The 22,263-nt window shown below is 38.6% G+C and overlaps 2 protein-coding genes across 6 annotated transcripts in view; one reads left to right on the top strand and one right to left on the bottom strand.

Annotated features, from left to right (window-relative positions):
* SH3BGRL2 (SH3 domain binding glutamate rich protein like 2) overlaps positions 1-7,912 on the bottom strand; it is a 166,016-nt gene extending 158,104 nt beyond the window's left edge. Inside the window, exons 1-3 of one of the 5 annotated variants that reach the window (XM_016955903.3) lie at positions 7,789-7,877; positions 7,371-7,462; positions 6,676-6,791 (exon numbers count right to left, since the gene is read on the bottom strand). In XM_016955903.3, the coding sequence (XP_016811392.1) occupies positions 6,676-6,755 (80 nt within the window). In that variant the 5' untranslated portion in view covers positions 6,756-6,791; positions 7,371-7,462; positions 7,789-7,877. The other 4 variants (XM_016955901.4, XM_063813217.1, XM_016955900.4 and 1 more) reach the window with 4 other exon arrangements.
* A 157-nt stretch (positions 7,913-8,069) lies between these two features.
* LCA5 (lebercilin LCA5) overlaps positions 8,070-22,263 on the top strand; it is a 52,340-nt gene continuing 38,146 nt past the window's right edge. The window contains exon 1 of the mRNA XM_527439.8: positions 8,070-8,335. The gene's annotated coding sequence lies outside the window, so the exon portion shown is untranslated. The remainder of the gene's footprint in view (positions 8,336-22,263) is intronic.

Raw genomic sequence — 22,263 nt, 5'->3', positions numbered from 1 at the left:
AAGGTATAATAATGGTTAAAGAAAGGATAAAAACATAAATATGTTAATTCCTCTTTAATAATTCAAGATTTCAGTGATCTGAAAGTACTGGGAAAAGTCACCTGAGTAATAAAGCATGCATCATTTGACTGGATTAAAGTTCAAATCACTGAAAAGCAGCTTATTTTTCATCCGTCACCATGGATACAAAAGGACAGCTGAAGTACAGGCATCTGACATCACAAGCATGCCCAAACAGGCCTGCAGGGGAGCTGCATCAGCGCCACAAAGGACAAAAAGAAAAGCGGCCAGAGAAGGGGAGGAACTCGCAAAGGGAAACAGGTCATTGTTAAGATGATGAGTCAGAAGTTCAGTTGGGAAGATTAAATACAGGGAGACATGAGGCCAGCTGAGAAGCTTGACCACTTCAGCATTTGTTTACATTGACCTTTCAATACCCTTCCTAGCCAGAAATAGAACTAGAGGGAGACCGAGACACTGCATCAGATCAGTTGCTACTCAAGCAGTAGTTTCTGTAGCTTCTTCTATTTTCTCCTTATTTTATACTTGGGCTTTAATTTTAAATAATTAAAAACATTTAAAAGTTTAAACATTTAAAAGTAATGTTTTAGACATTTACTTGCCTGGCTCATGTAATGTTAAAAATCATCCCTAAAGTAGCTGAATACTCCAAATACCAACTTAAAGAATCAAAGGAACCAGTATCTGCTACACAACAGGAAATGGTAAATATTGAGAAAAATTGCTATTTTAGGTGTTGTTACTCATGAAGAGACACAATTTCTATTTTGGTTTATTTTTGATTTTTACTAACTTAAATTTTTGTTTCTTATCAAAATGCAGCACATCTATTCTCGGTTGCTGGGTAGAACATAAAGATCCAGACAGGAATGCTGGATTTGGAGGTGTCCTGATAAAAGATTTAACCAGTGGCTCTGGGGAAGCTATGATTTGTAGCATTTGCTGGTTTCTGTGGTGTAAATATTTTCACCATGGTTGATTTTGAGCTACCAGGGTGACATCAATTGGCTTGCAAAATTTCTGAAAATGTAACAATTGGCTTTTGCAAGCTAGTACCAGCTGGCTCCAGCACAGCAGTGATTAGGCTCTATTCCAGCTCTGACACCAGCTTGGGGTGGGATTTTTTAAGCACCTCACTGGGACTCAGTTTCCTTATCTGATGAAGGGTTGGAGCTGAGCTTAATCTTTGGTTGTTAAAACTCCATTGGCTTGCTCTAGATGTAAGCCTGTCCAACCCGCTTGATTTTGTTGTTGTTGTTGTTGCTCTGTTTTGTTTTAGGCTTTTAGCAGCCCGAAAAGCCATGGTTTTTAATTTCTGTCTCTAGTGTTAGACAGAAAAGAGGGATGAGGAAGGGGCTTTATTGGCCCAACCAGAAACAGGAACTGAGAACCCATGACTGTATTCTATCCCCTGGACACCCTTGCAGGGTGGTTTGAAAGAGGATTCTTGGGGGCCACTTATGGAAGATGGTATTTGAGAGATGCTGAGTTGTTAGGGTTCTAATTCCTCATAACCACTTCAACTTTGCAGGGCAATTCTGATTTTAACTAGCATATCTTGTTTTATATTTCTTTAAAAGGTACTGTTAGAAAAGAAGAGTGCCTTAGTAAGGAAAAAATAACATAAGAAGACAACTTGAATAATTGATCTTAAAGGCCCTCTTATATTTATAAATAACTGATGATTCTATGAAACTAAAAATGTGAATCAAACACCAATATACTGATGTCTGTAGAGTACTCGAAGTGTTTGTTGGAGGCTCCTCTCCTTCAACAGAGAGACAGTTCCTATGTTTTAAATATGCTTCTGTTTTTAATATGGGGTTTCCATATAAGATTTTACTTGAGAAAGGGTTCTGCTGCAGGAAGTGGGTGAGGGATTAAAGACAACTGATTGATGCCATTTAACAAATCCAGAAACCAAGCTTTAAAAAAGAATGCCTTATCCTGTATTTCACAACTAGTAAGAGGCAGAGCCATGTATGGAATTAAGGTCTCTGGGTTTCCAGACCAGCAATATTTTCCTTTTTGGAAGCTGGCTACCTGGGACCATTACTTTCTATTATATACCTCTGGGTAAATAATCTAATCCTGTGTTGTCCAATAGGTTAGCTACAACCTGCATGTGACTACTGAGTACTTGAAATGTAGCTGGCCTGAAATGAAATGTGTTGTAACTGCAAAATATATACTAGGTGTCAAAATGTTAGTACAAAAAAAGGTGAAATATCTCATTGATAACTTTAAAATATTGATTGCAAGTTGAAATAATTTGGATATTAAATATTAAATAAAACTAATTTTACTTTTTAAAAACTAATTTTAACGTGACTACTAGAAAACCTAAAATTAAGTGGGTGGTTCACATTCTATTTCTATTAGACAAATCTGATTTATCCTCAGGGTCAGTTTCCTCATCTATATTCTATTTCTCAGAGTTGTTTAAGATCATGAGGTCATCTTCATGAAAGTACTCTGCAGAGTGCCAGGCAAATATAAGACCATACTTCAACACATTTTAATTCTTGTGTGGTCACCAACTGTTAGTTGTTCTCTGTAAGACGGTAAGAAGTTTTGTGGAGGATTTTTTTCTTTTGCTGTTGTTTATATGGTTTTGGGGGTGGGAGGAGAGGGAGGAGATAAAGTAATAGTGTAGGTTGCAAACAAAATAACAAGCACATTCATTCAGTCTCCTCATTTATATTCAGTGAGGAAAAGACACATTAGACTAGAGCCAATTGTTGCCTGACAGGAACAGAGACATTGAGAAGGAACTTCTCCCTAACTCCTACCTTCCAACCTCTCCCTAAGTGCCCCATTTTGGCAGAACCTACCGATAAGCCAACTAGCAAGGGTGTCTGGGAAATGCAGTTTGTTGAGTCCTAGCTCCTGAATCTTAAAGTAGAATATAGAGGCCAGGTGTGGTGGCTCACGCCTGTAATCCCAGCACTTTGGGAGGCCAAGGCGGGTGGATCACCTGAGGTCAAGAGTTTGAGACCAGCCTGATCAACATGGTGAAACCCTGTCTTTACTAATAATACAAAATTAGCTGGGTGTGGTGGTGCATGCCTGTAATCCCAGCTATCTAGGAGGCTGAGGCAGAATTGCTTGAACCCAGGAGGCAGAGGTTGCATTGCAGTGAGCTGAGATCGCGCCATTGCACTCCAGCCTGGGCAACAAGAGCGAAACCCTGTCTCGAAAAAAAAAAAAAAAAAAAAAAAAAGTAGGATATAGAAAAGGCAGGCTAGGATCTGAGAAACAAAAGGCATATAACTGGCACAATTCCAGTTCAACTCTGGCACTGGTGTAAGTGGTGGTACTCAGTGACTTCACGATGGCCACCAGCAGAAGTTGCTGGGTCCTGGAGAGAAGAGGGATAGACTGTTGCCTGGCAGAGCAGTGGTCCTGGTATCTTGCCTAGTGGGATGACCAGTAGAGGCAGGTATGTTTGTAAGTATGAGACACTCTCTAGGAAGTCCCAGAAATTATTGGTGGGGAAGTCTTTGGGGGGGGGGGGTAGTATAAAGCAGAGGCAGTCAAAAAATAACAAAATTTGGTTAATCTCATCTGTATTTACAGACTGGGGAACTTGTAATTACAAGAGTTTTTCTTAAATAAAATGTGAAAACAAGCCCACCAGACTGATCTATGAACCTATTTGAATAAAATTATTGTCATCACTTTTGGGGACATCTATTAGCTTTGTCCAGTATTTCTTCTTCTAGTAACAGCATTCCAGTTTTCCTGTGGAGAATTACCTCACTATTCTGAGCGAACATTAAAGATAAGGTGACTTTATCATATTCTTTCCCGAAGCAAACACTTGGCCACAGTACTTACTAATGGTTCATATTCAAGTGTGGGCAGTCAGAGTTAATACCAAGATTTCTGCTGGACCAATCAGGAAAGAGATATTCTTTTTCCACTAGGGTTGTGAGGTAAATAGAATGTAAATCTGGAGCATTGGTGGCCAGACCTGGAAGGGAAAGCCTGCCTTAAATAAGACCAACACGTAGAAAAGTACATCCAAGAGACAAAGAGAAGAAAAAATTTTAATGACACTGAGCACTTGGATCCAACCATACGTGGAGCTAGGTCTACTAGATTTTTCTGTTATACAAACCAATGCATTATTTTTTTTAAGCCATTAAGAAATTGAGGTAAAATTTACATACAGTGAAAAGCACACATATTTTATATATTTTAATGAATTTTGATAAAGGAAACTTCTTTTTTTTTGAGACTGAGTCTCACTCTGCCACCCAGGCTGGAGTGCAGTGGTGTGATCTCAGCTCACTGCAACCTTTGCCTCCCAGGTTCAAGCAATTCTCCTGCCTCAGCCTCACGTGAAGCTGGGACTGCAGGCACACACCACCACGTCTGGCTAATTTTGTAATTTTTAGTAGAAATGGGGGTCTCACCATGTTGGCCAGACTGGTCTCAAACTCCTCACCTCAAGTGATCTGCCCACTTTGGCCTACCAAAGTGCTGGGATTACAGGCATGAGCCACCATGCCCGGCTGGAAACTCTCTTTAACTACCACGTCAGTCAAAACAGCATATTCACATCACTCCAAAAATAACTTTCAGTTCCTTCCACTTGATCCTACCTCCATCCCCACAGTCAATAACTGTTCAAATTTTTTCCAGTTTAGATGAATTTTGACTGTTTTTGAATCACTTATTAATGGAAGTATACAGAATATATTCTTTTGTGTCTGACTTCTTTTGCTCAATATTGTCTTTAAAATTAATCCGTGTTAATCAGTAGTTCATTCTATTGATGACCAGCATTATGTTGTAAGTATATACACATTTTTACAAACATCTCAAGTTTTCTTTCTCCATTAACAAAAAAAAAACTCGTACATTTCATCAAGTGATCAGAAACTTTATCCTTTAAACAGAGCAATAATCAAAGGCCACTAGCTTTTTGTACTGCAAAAGCAAGTATTAATAACAATCAGATTAGACTACATTTGTTTTCATCAGAGCAGCCCACTTTCTAGGTATGAAATTATACTATTTATTTATTTATTTATTTATTTTTTTTTTTTTTGAGACAGAATCTTGCTGTGTTGCCCAGGCTGGAGTGCAGTGGCGCGATCTCGGCTCACTGCAACCTCCGCCTCCCAGGTTCACGCCATTCTCCTGCCTCAGCCTCCCGAGTAGCTGGGACTACAGGCACCCGCCACCACGCCCAGCTAATTTTTTTGTATTTTTAGTAGAGACAGAGTTTTACTGTGTTAGCCAGGATGGTCTTGATCTCCTGACCTCGTGATCCACCCACCTTGGCCTCCCAAAGTGCTGGGATTACAGGCATGAGCCACAGCACCCGGTCAATTATACTGTTCTTTACACCCAACTCAACCAATCCATTCGATTTCTCTTAAACATGCAGCATATTAGATACTGTTTCAAATTTAGTGTTATATGCTAAAACCAACTATTTACCTAGAATCTATTAATAAATTTAAAATTTCCAAGCAACATGAGATCAAGAAGTTAGAGAAAAAATTTTTGAATTTTTGTTATGTATCACATTTCTGTAAATTATATAAAATTGTGACACTGCTTTTCTTCTTTTGTAGAATGGTATGAAATAGACGACTGAACTTTAGCTAAGGATAATTATACTTATGTGATTTCCAAGATACTATATATAGTATGTCCCCCCCTTTACAAATTATGGTCATTGTAATTTCTCTGTCTACAGTTAGAGAGTCTATTTATCTACCTATTACTTTTTTGAAACTTCTAACAAACCATTCAAACTCGACACTAGTTTCCCCAAAGGAAAATGAGAATAATCCTACTAGTAAGCATTTGTAGGAATATTTTAGTTAGATTATAACATCTACATCATTGCCATATAGCAATAAAGAAGCCAATCAAAGTCCTACAGAAAATGAACATTCAGTTAGCAATATAGCAAATCTGGAGATATTGCAGTATCAATGGAAGAAGCCCAGGATATTAAAAATAAAACTCCGAAGTGCTTAATGATCATTGCAGAATTTGTTTCATAAACAAAATCTTTAAAAACAAGAAAAGAGTCTGATTTCTGTTAACTATAATTTCAAGTGGCAGAAATATAAATGTGGTTTTGATAACTTTGTTTCCTTTATTTCTGAAAAGCAGAATCCTGTGTGGTACTGAAATAAAATGTCAAATGGTATCTTAGAAAATTCTAGCCCTATCAAAAATAATATATAAAACCATGTAATGTCATAAAACTTTTAAAACTGCTTTCTCATATTTTGGGGTAACCTTTTAAAATGGTAATTCAATAAACTAGTTTTTACTTCTGTAAATTTATACATTTTTTAATCTTTTATCAAGGTCAAACTGACACTGTTATTTTGAATATGAGGGGGTGAATAAAATTGCACACTGTAAGAATCCTGAGACTATGTTACACACAACTAGACAATTTTTTGGATTCTCCCAGCGTCTTAAATATTTTCTTGCTTACCAACAACTTCTTAACCTGTAGGTGAAACACAATGAAGGCACTAAATCCGAAACCACGAAATTTGGAAGCAGACCTAGGCTTGTACTCTGGCATTACTACTTACTACTTTCGTACCTTGTGGTAGATACTTTAACTTCTCTGAATCTGCTTTCTCAAGTATAAACAATGAATAACAATACCTGTCTGGAGTCATGAATGAAGATGGAATGAGATTACACTGCCTGGAGCATTCTGAGTGCTGTATAAATGGTGGTTTCATTCTCAGCTCTCCTTCAGCAATCCTGATCTGACGCTCCTGTGACAGACATTTGTCCACGTAAATACGGTATGTTTTCTGATTCTTCCTGGCGACTTCCTTTATAAGTAATCCACCCATACATTTACATGTTAATTCTAACAGAGTCCATAATAACCAGTGAGCTATTTTAACAGTGTCAGCAGAGATAGATTAAAGAATTGATGAAAAGTAATTCCGTGCAATTTAGGGATTACTCATCTTATTTTCACTAACAGATGACTGCCATCTTGTACAGATATATTTCGCATACAGAAAATTACATTTAATCACAATATTGTTTGGGTGGGTTAGTCTGTAACTTGAAGTAAAATGTATTGACAGGATAAAATGAAAGCTTTGAAACAGTGCAAAGGTGGAAAAACGAGGTTAAGCGAGAAGCAGGAATTACCAATCTTCATGGTTAGAAGATTCATTAAACGCATTTGCCTTCAAATATTAGATTCTCTACAGAATGGTGGTAAAGGCCAGTGAGAAATTAACAATAGTGAGAACACCAGAGTAGTGTTAAACCACCTTGATAATCAGATGGCTCGGAGCAGTTTAAAGCCCTCACGAAAGAGGATTTTTTTTTTTTACCTTCCCTGTCTCCCGCAATTAATGCCATTTCTAAAAGAGAAAATATGTCACACATCAGGGCTCAATAGGCTGACATGCTCCTCAAAACGTTCCTTAAAAAAAAAAAAAAAAACTTGTGTGCAAATATTTCAGATGCCATTCCACCCCAAACCCGTTCCAAAACCTAAAAATCACTTTCAAGCCAAACTCACGGCTCGTTGGTGATTCACGGCCAGGATCTCGAGGCAGGAACAATAGTGCACTCACCCCGCATCCTCCTGAATCAGCCATTTCGGTAAGAAGACCCAGAAGCACTAGCAGTTTGTTTGTAATTTGTTTACAATTTAAAAGCAAGTTATTTCCCAAAGGAAATCTAAGCAATTGTTAAGTGTTTTACATTACGCAGTCGCCAATTTTACAATTCATATCATGAACCCACTTTGCCCTCCGCCCGCGTCCCTCTCGGAGCCCACGACGCTCAGCTATCGAGCCTTCGCACCGCACAGCCCGTAGGAGCCTGGAGCGCTCCGCGTTTTGCCCCAATTTCCCTACTTGGGGTCTCCGCTACAGCTAGAGCGGTCGGCCAATGGAGACCTTCTCCCGCACTCGCCGTCCCGCCTTCCAGTTCCACTGAAGCCAATAAAAAGAGCCGTCTGGAGACAGAAGCCAATGGGAGCTCGGGTAGAGTCATCATGATTGGCTGCGGTCTCACCGTAGTGCAGTCTAGGCCTCCGCCTCCGTTACCCTGGAGCCCAGGTTACCTCCGCTGCCACCCAGGAGCCCCGGTCCTCGCCTCTCTCCCATCCTTGTGTTCAAACCTCCCGCATCTCGGCAACCTCGGCACCCGCCCGGCAGCCTCCGCAGGAACCAGGCACCCGCTCTTTGGCGGTCAGACGCCGAGGCCCCAGCTGGGAGTTCGGTCCTAAGAGGGAAGGCAAGGAGGCGGGACGCCGCATCGGCTCTGCTGAAGAGCCGGCGGGTTGGAGGTGGGCTTTGAAGTGGGCGTGGAGACGGCGGGGGAGGTGGAGGTGCGAGGTGAGGCTGGGTTGAAGCGTCGGGGAGCTAGCGAAGGGGCGTTCGTGGATGGGAGCCTGCGGGTGGTTCTTAAAGCGGGGACGATGAAGGGATTAGGGATGGGGGAGGATGTAGGGACCGCGAGGAGAAGGAAGACCTAGGAAAATGAGTAAAGAGCTCGGCTCCTGAGAGGGTCCCGAGGAAGGGAGGTTGACCGGCACTGGGGGGACTGGAAAGTTAGGAGGAGAGGAGCTGGGAAAGGGTATTTACTTCCTGGGACCGAGAAGAGAAGAAAGGGAGCTGGCGGATCTAGAGAAGTGGTTGTTATTAAAACAAACAAAACAAAAACCCCGGAGGCCCTTGGAGACTCAAGACTAGAGAGGAGGGGCAGGGCCAAGGGCCAAGACGGAAAAGGAGGCTTTGGTAGCTCTCGGATAATAATAGATGTGTTATTATTAAAACTGTGGTTAGAGTGGAAAGCCGTACTTGTCCAGGCTGTGATAATTCTATACATCCTTCAGGGATGGGATGAGAGGAGTAAAGATGGTTACAAATAAAAGAAAAAAGAAAGTGCCTTTTTGGCATACTCAAGTTGGAGTCGGTACTCAGATACGTGATGTTTACTTTAGGTAGACCGTGGGATAGTGTTTAACAGTGAAGAGCCCTGGTCCAGTTCATCTGATATAAACCCCTTTTTTGTTCACTTTGTTCTTTGGAAAGTATACTTGGGCACATACATATTTATTCCCCTCCTTTATCTTCACGTTAAGAACTTGCGTTAGAGATATCTTTGGAATCAGAAGTCATCATTTAGTTTCTGGCAGAGGGAGTGGCTGTATGTTTTTTAGAATGGTAAAACCGATGTTTCCAGTTCTTTACTTATTCCCTCTTTCTTTTGCATGGTTATTTTAATCTATGTTTTTTCCAGTTGTTACACATTTAAATTCTATATTACCATTTTAAATATTTCACTTTGTGATTTCCCATGTTAGCTAGTATGTTTATCCAAATAAGTTATAGGAAATAATAGTTTGTTTTGATTCTCTAAGTTGACAAAGTATCATTTTAAATATCAAAAAGTAGTTTGTGACTTTGGAAAAGAGATTTTTCTTCTTTTGTCAGTCACATCTCTTCCGTTACACATATTGTGGAACTATAATTCTGTAGGACACAATGGAAGCCCATTAAAATAAAGATGCTACCCTTCTCTTGGGTTCTTCTTCTGCCTGTCATTCTTCAACTCCTTTGTGGGATCTTCTTCCTCGGCTCACCATATTTCATTATTGTTTTTCCCAATAATCCAGTCTTCGGTCTTCCGTCTTCTATTTTTTACTCTGTGTTCTTGGCTGTGTTATTCCTCTCCTTTGGCTTACACTATTTGTGTTTTCTTAACACTCTCCCAATTTTTTATTTCTGATCTGGAACTTTTGAGTTACTGTCAAACTTTTGTAGCTAATTTTTGGTATTTCCACATAAATTTCCTATCCGTAGGCATCCCAAACTCAGTATGTCCAATATTGAACCCATCACCTTCCCCTGCCAAAGCTGTCCTGCTTGAATACCACATTCTCCTAATTTTGCAAGCCCAAAACTTCGGAATTTACTCAAGTTCTTCTCTGTTCTCAGACTTCATATTTAATCTGTCACCAAGTGTAGTTTATCTTACTTGAAAAACATTTCTGGAATCAGTTCTGTACTCTGTATCTCTAGTTATACTACTTTCAAAACACTGTCAGTGATTATCGAGACCAATTGATATTCTTCCTCCAGCTTTCCTGCCCTCCAATTCTTAGATTGGAGATGGATCCTTGCGAATGTCAGATCTGATAATATTAACCCTACTGAAGAGCCTTGGTTTCCAACCAACTTATTAATGACATAGAGATTCTTCTTGTGATATTATCTTCCACCCGATCCAGTCCCACTTATTATTACTTTAGCACTACTCCCCAGCCAGTGCCATCCTTTTAAACTAGCATTGTCCATTTGAAATAGAATGTGAGCTATATCCATTTTTTTCAGTAGACACACAATAAAATACAGGTGAAATTTTAATGTATTTTAAGTCACATATATCCAGAATATTATTTTAGCATATGTCAATGTAAGAAAGATTATAGAAGAGCTATTTTATGGTCTGTTTTATGTACTAAGTTTTCAAAATTCCACATGTATTTTACACTTGCCGCATATGCCAATTCTGAATAGCTACATTTGAGGTGCTCAGGAGCCACTGTATTGGACAGCACAGTTGTAAAGTATTTGCAGTTTGGTGATATGCCATGCTTATCTAATGCCTTTTACTTTTGCAAATGCTGCATCCTCTTATTGAAACAGGGTCGTACTTCACTGTCTTCTTTTTCTAACCTCATTTACCACCCCACTTTTCAAACACACACATCCATGAAATTATAATTGTGCTTAACCTCTGCTAATACCGTAAGACTCAATTTAGGCATTATCTCCTCTAGAAACCTTCTCAAACTCCCTCTGTCCTCTAATCTTAGTTCTGAGTTTACTAAGCTTTCTCTGCTTCCTTTTATCATTAGTACTTATAGACTGTCGCATTATTTTTTTTTCCTCTTGGTTGGGAATTACTTAACGGTAAGGGATCAGTTGTATTTTACTCATTTTTGTATCTTCAGCTCCATCTATAATCTAGCGCCTGACATTTCATAGGTGTTCAGTAAATGTCTTATAAATGAATGAATGAATGAACATCTTAGGATGTTTTCATTTGACTGACTAAACTTTGGGAATATGTACTGTACTTAAGATGTTTTAATTTGATCCATTGTTTAAAATGTTTAAAATAAGCTGATTATGTCTTACATTTCAAATGTAGCATTTACTGTGATCTGATTGATCATATTTGATCATACTTTAAATCCAAACTTTATTTTTTGTTTTATTTTTAAATAAAAATAGTTTGGTTTTTAAGCAAGATTATGCAGATAAGTAGTATAATAAGGAAAATGCTTATAAATACGTGGGGACATGTTATTAGAAGAGTGGAACACTTTACTTCATTTCTCCTTTGTGGAAGAGGAGCAGTTACAGTGTAACTGCTCCTCTTCCACAAAGGAGAAAAACCAAATGTAGCAATATGGTTTTTACTTTTATCTCATCTTTTTTGCGGGGAGGAGAAATGTCCTTATTTATATCTTTCTCACTGAAGTTTATTTACATTTTATTTGCCTAGTTGTCTGTTTTGTGAACTCTTTTGCTGGTAGCAAAGGTAGCCAGTCAGCAATGTTTTATCTAAAGAAGCTGAGCACAGGGATATGTCAGGAAATTAACGGTTTGTTGATTTTACAGTTTTTTTTCTTAAAACTAAGATGGTTTCTTAGAGTCAGACGAATTAGATATCATTATGATATTTATATACAATGGACTCTACAGCTTAGATTTGTTTTCTGATTCATTTGTAATCAGAGATAAAAGAAACTTCTGGCACTCGAGGATCTTTAGGTTATCTTCTTTTTTTTTTTTTGACCTGTTATGTGTAATTTGTACTGTTTGGGACTTTTTACTTTTTTTTTTTTTTAAAGGAGAGTTTACTTTTGGATGAACAATGTCAAGTATTAGATTTGGTAGCTTTCTATTAATTGCTGTAGTAGCATGTTTAGCCAGCTTTAGGAAATAAACAGTTCTTTAGGAATTGAAATTGTGCACAAGGCTTATAATTTTCCTTTTTTGCTTTTATCTAGTTAATTCTTTGATTAGCATCGAGAGGGAACTAATGGGATACATACAAGTACCCCTCACTCCCTCGCTCCCCCCTCCTCCTGCAACGAACAACTGTTAACTGATTGATTCTTGGTTTAAATTAGTTGCAGAACTACACATGGACTATAAATCTTCAGTGTCCTGTTAATCTAAGATCACTTTTTTCCTTTTAAGAAAAAGAATAATTATATTCATTCAATAGTATTATGTCTACATTACATTAGTCAGAAATTACTGTTGTAACTGCAGGTGAAATTCATTTTGTTTGAAACCTTATTAGGTTCTCAGTTATTTAAAATTAACCTAGAAAAAAATATTTCAGCTTTGCAATGGCAGTGACTCTGAGGAAAACTTTTTGATTTGCTAACTTTTCTCTCTCAGGAATTCTAGAGATTTAAGTAATTATTATGCAATTATTTTAAAAGAGGGAAGATTTAATATTTTCTTTAAAACAAAAAGGAAAATTTTATAAAATGGAACTTAATATTCTATTTGAAATAACATTATAATCATTCATTTCACAAATAATGAATGGTGGGTGGTGTGTTTACTATGGTGAACTAAACAGACAAGAGTTCTGTCTCACGGGTCTTATATTTACTAGGAGAAGTAAGACAATAAATGTAAGATTATTTCCAGTAGTAACAAGGTCTGTGAAGAAAATAAAGCATAGTAATAGGATAGAGTGACTGGGCTCACTTTAATAGAAAATTGTCAGGGAGCCATTTTTGAGAAGGTGACATTTATGCTGAGAACAGGAAGAAGAGAAGGAACCACTTTTGTGAAGTTCTAGTTAGTGCAGCAAGTACTAAGGCTGTTGGCAAAAATCTTATATGTTGAAGGTACAGAAGAAGGCTAGTTTGCCTGAAAAAGGAGATTTTGAGAGAAAGAGTGATGTAAGGATACAGAAGTAGACAGAAGGGCTAGACCTTGTATAAGTTTGCAGGCCTGGTTAAGGACTCTGACGGCCATAGGAGACCATTGAAGTATATTAAGCAGGAGAGCAGTGCTGGGCTGATTTCTGTTTTAAGTTGCTTTTTCTCACTGTCATGTGAAAAACTGACGTGAAGCAAGGATGAAAGTGGAATATCAGGAGGTTATTGCAGAAGTTCTACAGAGGAAACATGGATGTGGACTAGACTCACATGACTTTGACTAGACCAGTAGCACTGTGGACGGTAAGAAATGGTCAGATCTGGAATATAGTATGGAGATTAAAGTGTCTTGTTTTACAGATGGTTTGGATGAGAGATGTAGGAAGAAGGAATCCAGGACGATCTTTAGATTTGAGTCATGAGTAATTTAGTGGATGGATTTACCATTTAATGAGATCAGAAACATAGGAAAGAGTTGAGGTGGAAAAGGGACGGTAATGATTTCAGTTTTGGACATGTAAATTTGAAATGATTTTTAGATATCCAAATAGAATTGTCAAGTAGGAAGATGAATATATGAATGTGGAAGCCAGGGTAAATGAAGTCTAGATGAAATCACCTAAGGAGAGAGTGTAGATAACATGTGCTGCCCTGTGTATTCCAACATTTAGAGATCAGGAAGAGGAAGCAGATTATTCAACAAAGGAGACTGACAGGAGACAGCCAGCGAGGTAGTAAGCAAACCAGGAAAATAGATCACTATGGAAAAGCAAGTAAGAAAAGAGAGTTTTTAGGAGGGAAGGAATGGTTGGTTATGTCAAACACTACTGTGAGGTTAAGGACCAGTAGGACAGAAAATTGGCTGATGGTGGGAGGAGATGTGCAAAAGAAGAAATAAGAAACTTGGCTGATGGATTTGGGAAGGTGAATGTCATTGGTGAGCTTGACAAAAGCTGTTTCAGTGGGGTGGTGGGGATGAAAACCTAACTAGTGTGGGTTCAAAAGGAAATGGTTGGAAAGAAGTGGTGCTAGCATTCTAGGTTAAAGATTACTCTTCAAAAAATTATTGGAAAATTGGAGTGGAGAAATTGGGTTGTAGATGCAGCAGAACATGGAATCAAGCATCAGCTTCATTAGCACCTCTTCATTGATAGGAACGATCCTGTAGAGAGGGCACAATTGCAGACGCACAATCCTTGACGTTGAGAGGTAGTATGGGAAAGAAGATGAGTAAAAGGTTTAGCTTTAAAAAGGAGTAGAAATGCTTCTTCAGTTTTAGCAGAGTTGAGAGGGTAAAGAGGATGGGATAGATACAGGTGGAGGTGGCTTCAAAGATGAGGTAGTTATCACCTGATTGTTATTGAAATATTGAGTAGGTCACTCAACGAAGAGTCAGAAAACTTACAGTCTGTTTCAAGTTTTACTAACTGAGCTTTCTGATCTTAGACCAGTTGTGAACTTGGGTAAGTTTGGGCCTCAGTTTCCTAAATCTTTGCAAAGGAAAGACTTGATTTCCTAGGGTCCTGTCCAGTGATAAATTGTTATGTAATCTTGTTAAGCTATAGTAGTTTTTATTGCTTTATACTTCACAAGAAAACTTAATAATTACTTCCTTTACCTCATCTTTATTTGTTTCTTTTTTTTTGGTCTAATTTTTTATGTCTTTTCTTTTTTATTTAACTTATATTCTATTTGCCTGTTTGCTTATTTGGGCTATTTTTCTGAAGCGCAATTAGCCAGGCAGCTACAAGTTTCTACAAGGACTAAGGACTAATTTTTTACAAGTGAATTTTCACAAGTGTCTAAGTTTCCATTCTCCAGGAAAGTTAAGTTATTTGGGTTGTTATATTTCCTAAGGATGTACTTGCTTATTAAATGCAATGATGAATTGTGAGATGATATAAGTATTACGCATAGGTTCGAAAAACCCACCTTATTTCAAAATAGAACCTAAATAATCAGAAGTTTAGCAGAGAAAAGAATATATTCTTTTGTTTTGTTTTGTTTTCTTTCTTAAACTTTTAAGTTCAGGGGTGCATGTGCAGATTTGTTACATAGGTAATCTTGTTTCATGGGGGTTTGTTGTACAGATTATTTCATCACCCAGGTATTAAGCCCAGTACCTATTTGTTATTTTTCCTAATCTCCTCCCTCATCCCACCCTTCACCCTTTAATAGTCCCTAGTGTGTGTCATTCCCCTCTATATGTCCCTGTGTTCTCATAATTTAGCTCCCACTTATAATGGCATAATGGCATTTGGTTTTCTGTTGCTTTGTTAGTTTGCTAAGGATAATCTTTCTTAAACATGAGTTAGCACAAACCATTTCAAATATTCTTCACAGATTTAGAGACATCCCTCAAAACCTGGGTTAGAAATAAGTGAGTTAACCAATTATTTCTTTTATATATATATATATATTTTTATTATACTTCAAGTTCTAGGGTACATGTGCACAATGTGCAGGTTTGTTACATATGTATACGTGTGCCATGTTGGTGTGCTGCACCCATTAACTCGTCATTTACATTAGGTATATCTCCTAATGCTATCCCTCCACCCTCCCCCCACCCCACAACAGGCCCTGGTGTGTGATGTTCCCCTTCCTGTGTCCAAGTGTTCGCATTGTTCAGTTCCCGCTTATAAGTGAGAACATGCGGTGTTTGGTTTTTTTTGTCCTTGCAATAGTTTGCTGAGAATGATGGTTTCCACCTTCATCCATGTCCCCATAAAGGACATGAACTCATCCTTTTTTATAGCAGCATAGTATTCCATGATGTATATGTGCCACATTTTCTTTATCCAGTCTATCATTGTTGGACATTTGGGTTGGTTCCAAGTCTTTGCTATTGTGAGTAGTGCCGCAATAAACATACGAGTGCATGTGTCTTTATAGCAGCATGATTTATATTCTGCGGGGTTACCATCTTCCTGGATGTTGCCTAAGTTTTATACCCCTTGCAAGGTTACCCTTATAAGGATACCTTATAAGGCTGATGGATTACCCCATCTCCTTCCTGTCTTAAATTTCAATTTCCCAATAACTAAACTTTCTTCCCTTTTATTGGCTGACCCCTCCTCTACATTCTGTTCGCTTATTGTGACCCTCTAGGTGCATGAGCCCTGCGGTTTGTTACATTTGCAGGCTGGCTGCCAGTGCTTAGATTTATCATGCCTTGAAAGTGGACCATTTAAAATGTTTTCTCACTAATTCTCTCCTCTTTTCTATTTACTTTCTTTGGTTGCATTTTTATTTAAACCTTTCTGGTACTTGAATTGCTTTAGAAGTTGTTAACTTTTTTCTTTCTAGGAGAGTGAGTTTAATTTGGTTTCTAATAGTAGCAGGTTATTTTGCTGGTAAGTTGTGGGCATTTGCTTATTAATAGCCATTTTAATTAATCTCTGTGCTGGTCCCCTCACACAAGGGATAATACAACATCCCACTGCTGTTAAGACTCCTGCCACAGTTATGAGAGATGTAAAGATTGAAGCTACCATGCCTTTCCATTTTTTAAACCAACCTTCTAGCCAACCCCTAAATGGGTTATTAATTCCAGCATTTTCTGCCAGTTTGTTGCCTAGAGTTGTTAGTCCTTGTAAAATTTTCGTGTTGGTTACATTTGGGGCAGTATTGTTAGGAATGAAAGTACAACGTTTCCCACCCAGCATAACACATATGCCCCCCTTTTTTACTAGTATTATGTCTAGTGCAAGCCTGTTTTCTCAGGCCATTTGGCTGATGGCATTTAACTGGCTAGCTACCCCCTTTGAGGGCATCTGAGTATAATTGATGAGTCTTTGTTGATTATAATAGATGTAGTTAATCTAATCCACATTCATATTAATAGTTGACCACTAGAAGAGTGCTGACGTAAACCTAGCAGGTATTTGGTTTCGGGCCTTAAGTTCATTAGGCATCTCCCTAGGGACTCCTATTGAGTTAACATGTATATTGGGATTAAAAGAATTTGTTACATCTTTTTGGTTTTGGTGGCCATGTGTATTTTTGGGTATCTTATGGAATGCCAGGGAGAGGGGAATGGCCAATTGGACTAAAGCACAAGTCCCGGTCCAATCGGATGGTAACAGGTTACGGAGGTTCCTTTTCCCACAATACCACATGACGTTATCACTGGGTATGTGGAGAGCTGAGGGATTGCCTTTGCCTTACCACTGATGTTTAGGATGTGGGTACAAGTTGAAAATTCTCCCATGGGCTTATTGAACTCTGCCCCCCGCCTAGAGAGACAAGAGGAGTGGTTTATATTCCCTATAGAGAACGAGGGAATTGCTCTGGGATTTGACCTCCGCAATGCAGGAAAGAGCAATGACAGACTTTTATAAGTTTCATTTTCCTATGCATCCTTGTTCTGGTATAGAGCCAATATGCAACGCATTCCTTCAGGATTGATATTTTATCCTAGAGGAAATGGAACCACCTTTGCCTGAGGTTGTTTCGCAGCACACTCGTAGCGGTTACTCTTGTTGAGGGCTTGTACCGAAAATTTGACCCATTCGACCCAGGCATTCACATCCCTGTACCCTGTCTCAATTTCTAAGGTTTGCCTTAAATTCTTTACCTCAATTATTTTTACCCTTTTAGGGTTATTATTTGGTGGACTAAAGTGTTTATTAGGGTTTGGAGTTGGAGTAGTCCCAGGCAAATGGGAGGTTGAGTTTTTGATTTTTGAGAACGAATTGCCCTAGGGGGTCTTTCCCTGTGATGTCTGCTCTTAACCCATATACCCAAGATGCTTCCTTTGGTTCTTGGTTTAGAATGGCTGGATTGTTAATGGTGATGAGTATAGGATTGCATTTTAAATTCTGGCAGTTATTTGGCAGGGAGCCCTTGGACAGATGTAGTTTATTCTTTAAGGGTCTCCAGCTCGGAGTTACCCACCCCGTGTTTACCGTCCAACCCTGAAATTGGGTAGTTTACCATACATCATCCCAGCTGGGGCGGAGTCATGCGCTTCTGTAACCTGTATCTGGTTCAGGGCAAAGATACTTATTTGCCTGTGAGAGCGGTCTCTGATTTTTCAAATTCCCACAAGGTAAGACCGGGCAGGTATTAAATCTTATAGTTTGTGGTGCTACCATCTTGGTTACATTGATTACCAACTTGATTGGGTAGGGAGGAGTTCCCTGCCAGTTTCCATTTTGACATTCTGCTTTTTGTATAGTAGCCCATTTTAGCCATATTAACTTCCAGAAATGGGGCCAGCCTATGTTTTCTTTTTAGATTTTTTTTTAGAGTTAACTTTAAGGGTTCTTTAGGTGACCCGGGCACTTTTTACTGTTGTTTTCCCCTCCCTTCTGGGGTCTGTTTTACCAGTCCCTTGATTGGAGTAGAGTGAATCTGCTGCTGTTGAGCTGTTTGCATGGCTGTTTCAGTGGTTAGGAGCACTTGAGGGTCCTTCCCAGCTTGGGTGGAGCTTGTCTTCTTTCCAAGTTTTAATCAGCATCAAATCACCAGGCTAGAAGTGGAAATCATGAGGCTGGAAGTGGTGAACAGCAAACTTAAGAGGCGGAGTTTGAGTTAGAAGTCCTTTTAACCTAAGGGGTGACAGGGTGGAGGATATGGCCAGTTTATAATTTCTTAAGAATGGATCCTTGGTTTCCATAGTAGGGAGATTTGTAGCTCTGCCAAAATATAGGAGCCCATATAATAGCTTGTAGGGGGACAATCCCAAGTTTTTTCCTGGGGCTGTTCTAATCCTAAGGAGTGCTATTGGGAGACATTTGGTTCCGGGCATTTTAGTTTTTAAGATTAGTTTGGTGATAGCTTTTTGAGAGTTTGATTTACTCTTTTTATCTTTCCAGAGGAAGGGGGATGCCAAGGGGTGTGGATAATTCCATTTAATTTGTAAACTTTCCATAATTCCCTTAACACCCTTTGAGGTAAAGGGGCTCCCATTGTCTGAATTAATATTTTTCACCAGGGCAAATCTAGGTAAAATTTGTTTTTTTGTTTTGTTTTGTTTTTTGAGATGGTGTCTCGCTCTGTCGCCCAGGCTGGAGTGCAGTGGCGTGATCTCGGCTCACTGCAACCTCTGCCTCCTGGGTTCACGCCATTCTCCTGCCTCAGCCTCCCAAGTAGCTGGGACTACATGCGCCCGCCACCTCGCCCGGCTAATTTTTTGTGTTTTTAGTAGAGACGGGGTTTCACCGTGTTAGCCAGGATGGTCTCCATCTCCTGACCTTGTTGATCCACCCGCGTCGGCCTCCCAAAATGCTGAGATTACAGGCATGAGCCACCGCGCCCAGCCGTAAAATTTGTTTTAATATTATTTTGACCACATTCCTGGCAGTGGCTATTGGGAAGGGGAAAGGCTTCCACCCCACCGGAAAGGTGATTTATGATTACCAGCAAATACTTTAGTTTTCCTGCTTTGGGCATTTCTGTGAAATTTACTTGAATGCTTTGAAATGGTCTTAGTTCGGGAGGCCTTCCTCCTGTGGCCTGTTTTCTAATCACCTTTTTGTTTACCCTTTGACAAGTTACACAACTTCCACATACTTGTTTAGTGAGGGTATAAATCCCTATACGCCCATAATTCCTAAGTATTGCATCACACAGAGCCTGGGGTCCCCAGTGACTCCCTTTGTGTAATACAGACATTAGTTCTTTTATTAAAGGTTTACTCACACTAGCTTTCCCACACTGTCCACCGTTATCTTGGCTGTCTGCTCCGGCTTGTGGCTCCTGCCGCCCCCACACCTGCAGCTGCACTCCCTGGCCTGCAAGGTCAGTTCTTAGTTACAAAGTTAACTTTCACGAGGCCTTGCCCTACTGGGTCCTCCGGATCTAATCCGGACTATTTTTTCATTTGATCTCTGAGCCTTTGCAGGAATGCAGAGGGAATTTCCTCTTTTTCTTGTTGAATTTCGAATGCCTTTGAGACATTTTGTGTCCTAGGAATGGACTCTTTGATCCCTTTAATTATTAGTTTCCTGAGGTCCTGCATTTGGGCCCAGTCCCTGGGATTGTGATTATTCCAGTTGGGATTGACATTTGGAAATTTTTGTTTGGCTGGCAAGACTTTTTGCCTAGGAGGGTGTTGCCTCTCCCAGATGGCTATGACCACTCTCCTAATTATTCCCCTTTCTTCTCCTGTGAACAGGATATTTATGATAGACGTTGTTTTAGCCCAGGTGTAAAAGATGGGTCCTAGGAATTGGTCCAGCTGGTCTGCTAAAACGAGGGGATTTCCTAGGAGTGGTTTCATTTCCTTTCCTTCTTTTCTCTCTTTTTTTTAAGTATAAATGATCAACCAGAAATTATCTTCAAAGGAATAAAACCAGAAGTATGTAAATAAAAAGCCCATGATAAAGAAACAGAAAAGCTGACACTATATGAAGCAGAGGTAATTCTTGGATCAGAAGAGACTTTAAACAGAAAATGTTTATGTAGTATTCTCAGAGAAAAAAATATATTACCTCAGTAATGCGAGAACAGAATAATTATTTTAAAAATCGGAACAACAAAGAGTTCTTGGAAATGAAGATATTGGCATAATTTTTTAAATGATGGTTTAGAAGATAAATTGAAAAAAACTCTTTGAAAATAGAAGAAAAAAGTAGCCTTATTATTTAACTAGGAGAAATTTCAAAAAGAAAATGAAAAAAAGGTTAATTATCTGAAGAACAATATAAGAAAACCTCTGGTGCTTAAAGATACAGATTTCCAGATTGAAAGGAAGAGGGGGAGAAAGGGTCCCAACACAACAAAAAAGGCTCACTGGTATTTATGTTCTTGTGAAATTTCAGTATAACAAGGGGGAAAGCCCTAAAAGCACCTAGGGAGCGAAAAAAGGAAAAAGATAACCTATAAAGGAATGAGAATCTGTTTTAGTATAACTAGAGTGTAAATTCCCTAAGGGAATTTACTTTCTGTTCATTAATTGACTTTCTGTTCATTACTGCTACATAGAGCTCAAGAAATATATTTTGAATTAAAGAGTGACTGTAACGTGTGTCACAAATAATGCTGATGTATTTTGAATAAAAGAATGATTATAACATGTCTCACAAACAATGCTGAGGGTTTAAGACAGTGAAGCAGTGTCTTCAAAGTTCTGAGAGAAAATAACCTAGAATTTGGAATGTATGAAAAGTAACAAGTGTGAGGTAAAATAACGACATTCTCAGGCACGCAAGGACTTAGAACATTTACTTCCTAAACCATAAACCCTTTCTGAAGAAATTATTTAAGGATGTGGACCAGTAAAATGATGATGGAAACTAATAAACATGACATGGTCTAAATGAAATAGTGCACTAACTCAGGAATTCAATAAAAGTAATTCCAGAATGACAGCAGTACAATAGGTCTAGAATGTAGTTGGTTTAAATTAGAATAGGAAATTCGAGGAAAATGTCTTTAGGAGGAAGAATGGAATGGACTTCAGGCTATTGGTAGATTAAGAAGCTGGTAGATATTAGTGATATAAGAAACGTTTTTTCCACTTAATAGGAAAAAAAAGACAATTAGGAATTCTAAGAGAAAAACCATGCATAACCAACATGTAGTTGCATGTTGCAATCATATAAAATGAAGGGTGAGTTAAATACTCATCTTTCATAGTCTAAAATTGCTAACTTAAGATATAGCGTACACATAAAGGTATAAGCCATTAAAATGGTTGTTTCAGGGAGCAGGACTTGGATAATGGGGCATTGGATATTTCCTTTATTTACTTATTTTTATGGAACTATGTGGATGTATTTGAGGTGGGGCAGGGAGAGAACACTGTGTGTATTCTTCCCCTTTGCCATAGAAAGTTGGTGGGCCCCTCGGATTTAGATAGGATAGGGAGTTCCTAGGAAGCTACTTCTGCTATGCAAATGTAAGCAGAAATAATTTTCATCTTTACCATATAACCAACTTTTAATTATATTATTGGAATTTAAACTGAAAGTTGTTGACAAAGAACATCAGTTATAATTTACTGAGCATCTCATATGTGTTTGAATTGCTAATATAATTGTTGATATTTACCAAGTTCTTACTGTGTAATAGTTATTGAATTATCCCATTTAATCCTCACAAGAATTCTCTAAAGTAGTTACTAGTAATATTACCATTTTACATTTTAAAAAATTAGACTTACATTGAGAGGTAAACGCTCCAGATTTACATAGCTAATGAGTGCTAGAGCCACTTACTTGCTGTTATCATTATCCTTTTTTTCTAGACAATTTTTTTCATGTGTAAATATTTTTTCACTTGATTGCAGAGTGAAAGATTCAGGCTGATTTATGTATATTTTTAATATTAGTACTTGCTATAGGAAT

The sequence above is a fragment of the Pan troglodytes genome, chromosome 5, assembly GCF_028858775.2.
Source record: "Pan troglodytes isolate AG18354 chromosome 5, NHGRI_mPanTro3-v2.0_pri, whole genome shotgun sequence".
In the NCBI taxonomy this organism is placed as follows: Eukaryota; Metazoa; Chordata; class Mammalia; order Primates; family Hominidae; genus Pan; species Pan troglodytes.
The sequence above is the reverse complement of the archived record's forward strand: the minus strand, read 5'-3'. Positions and strand labels throughout refer to the sequence as shown.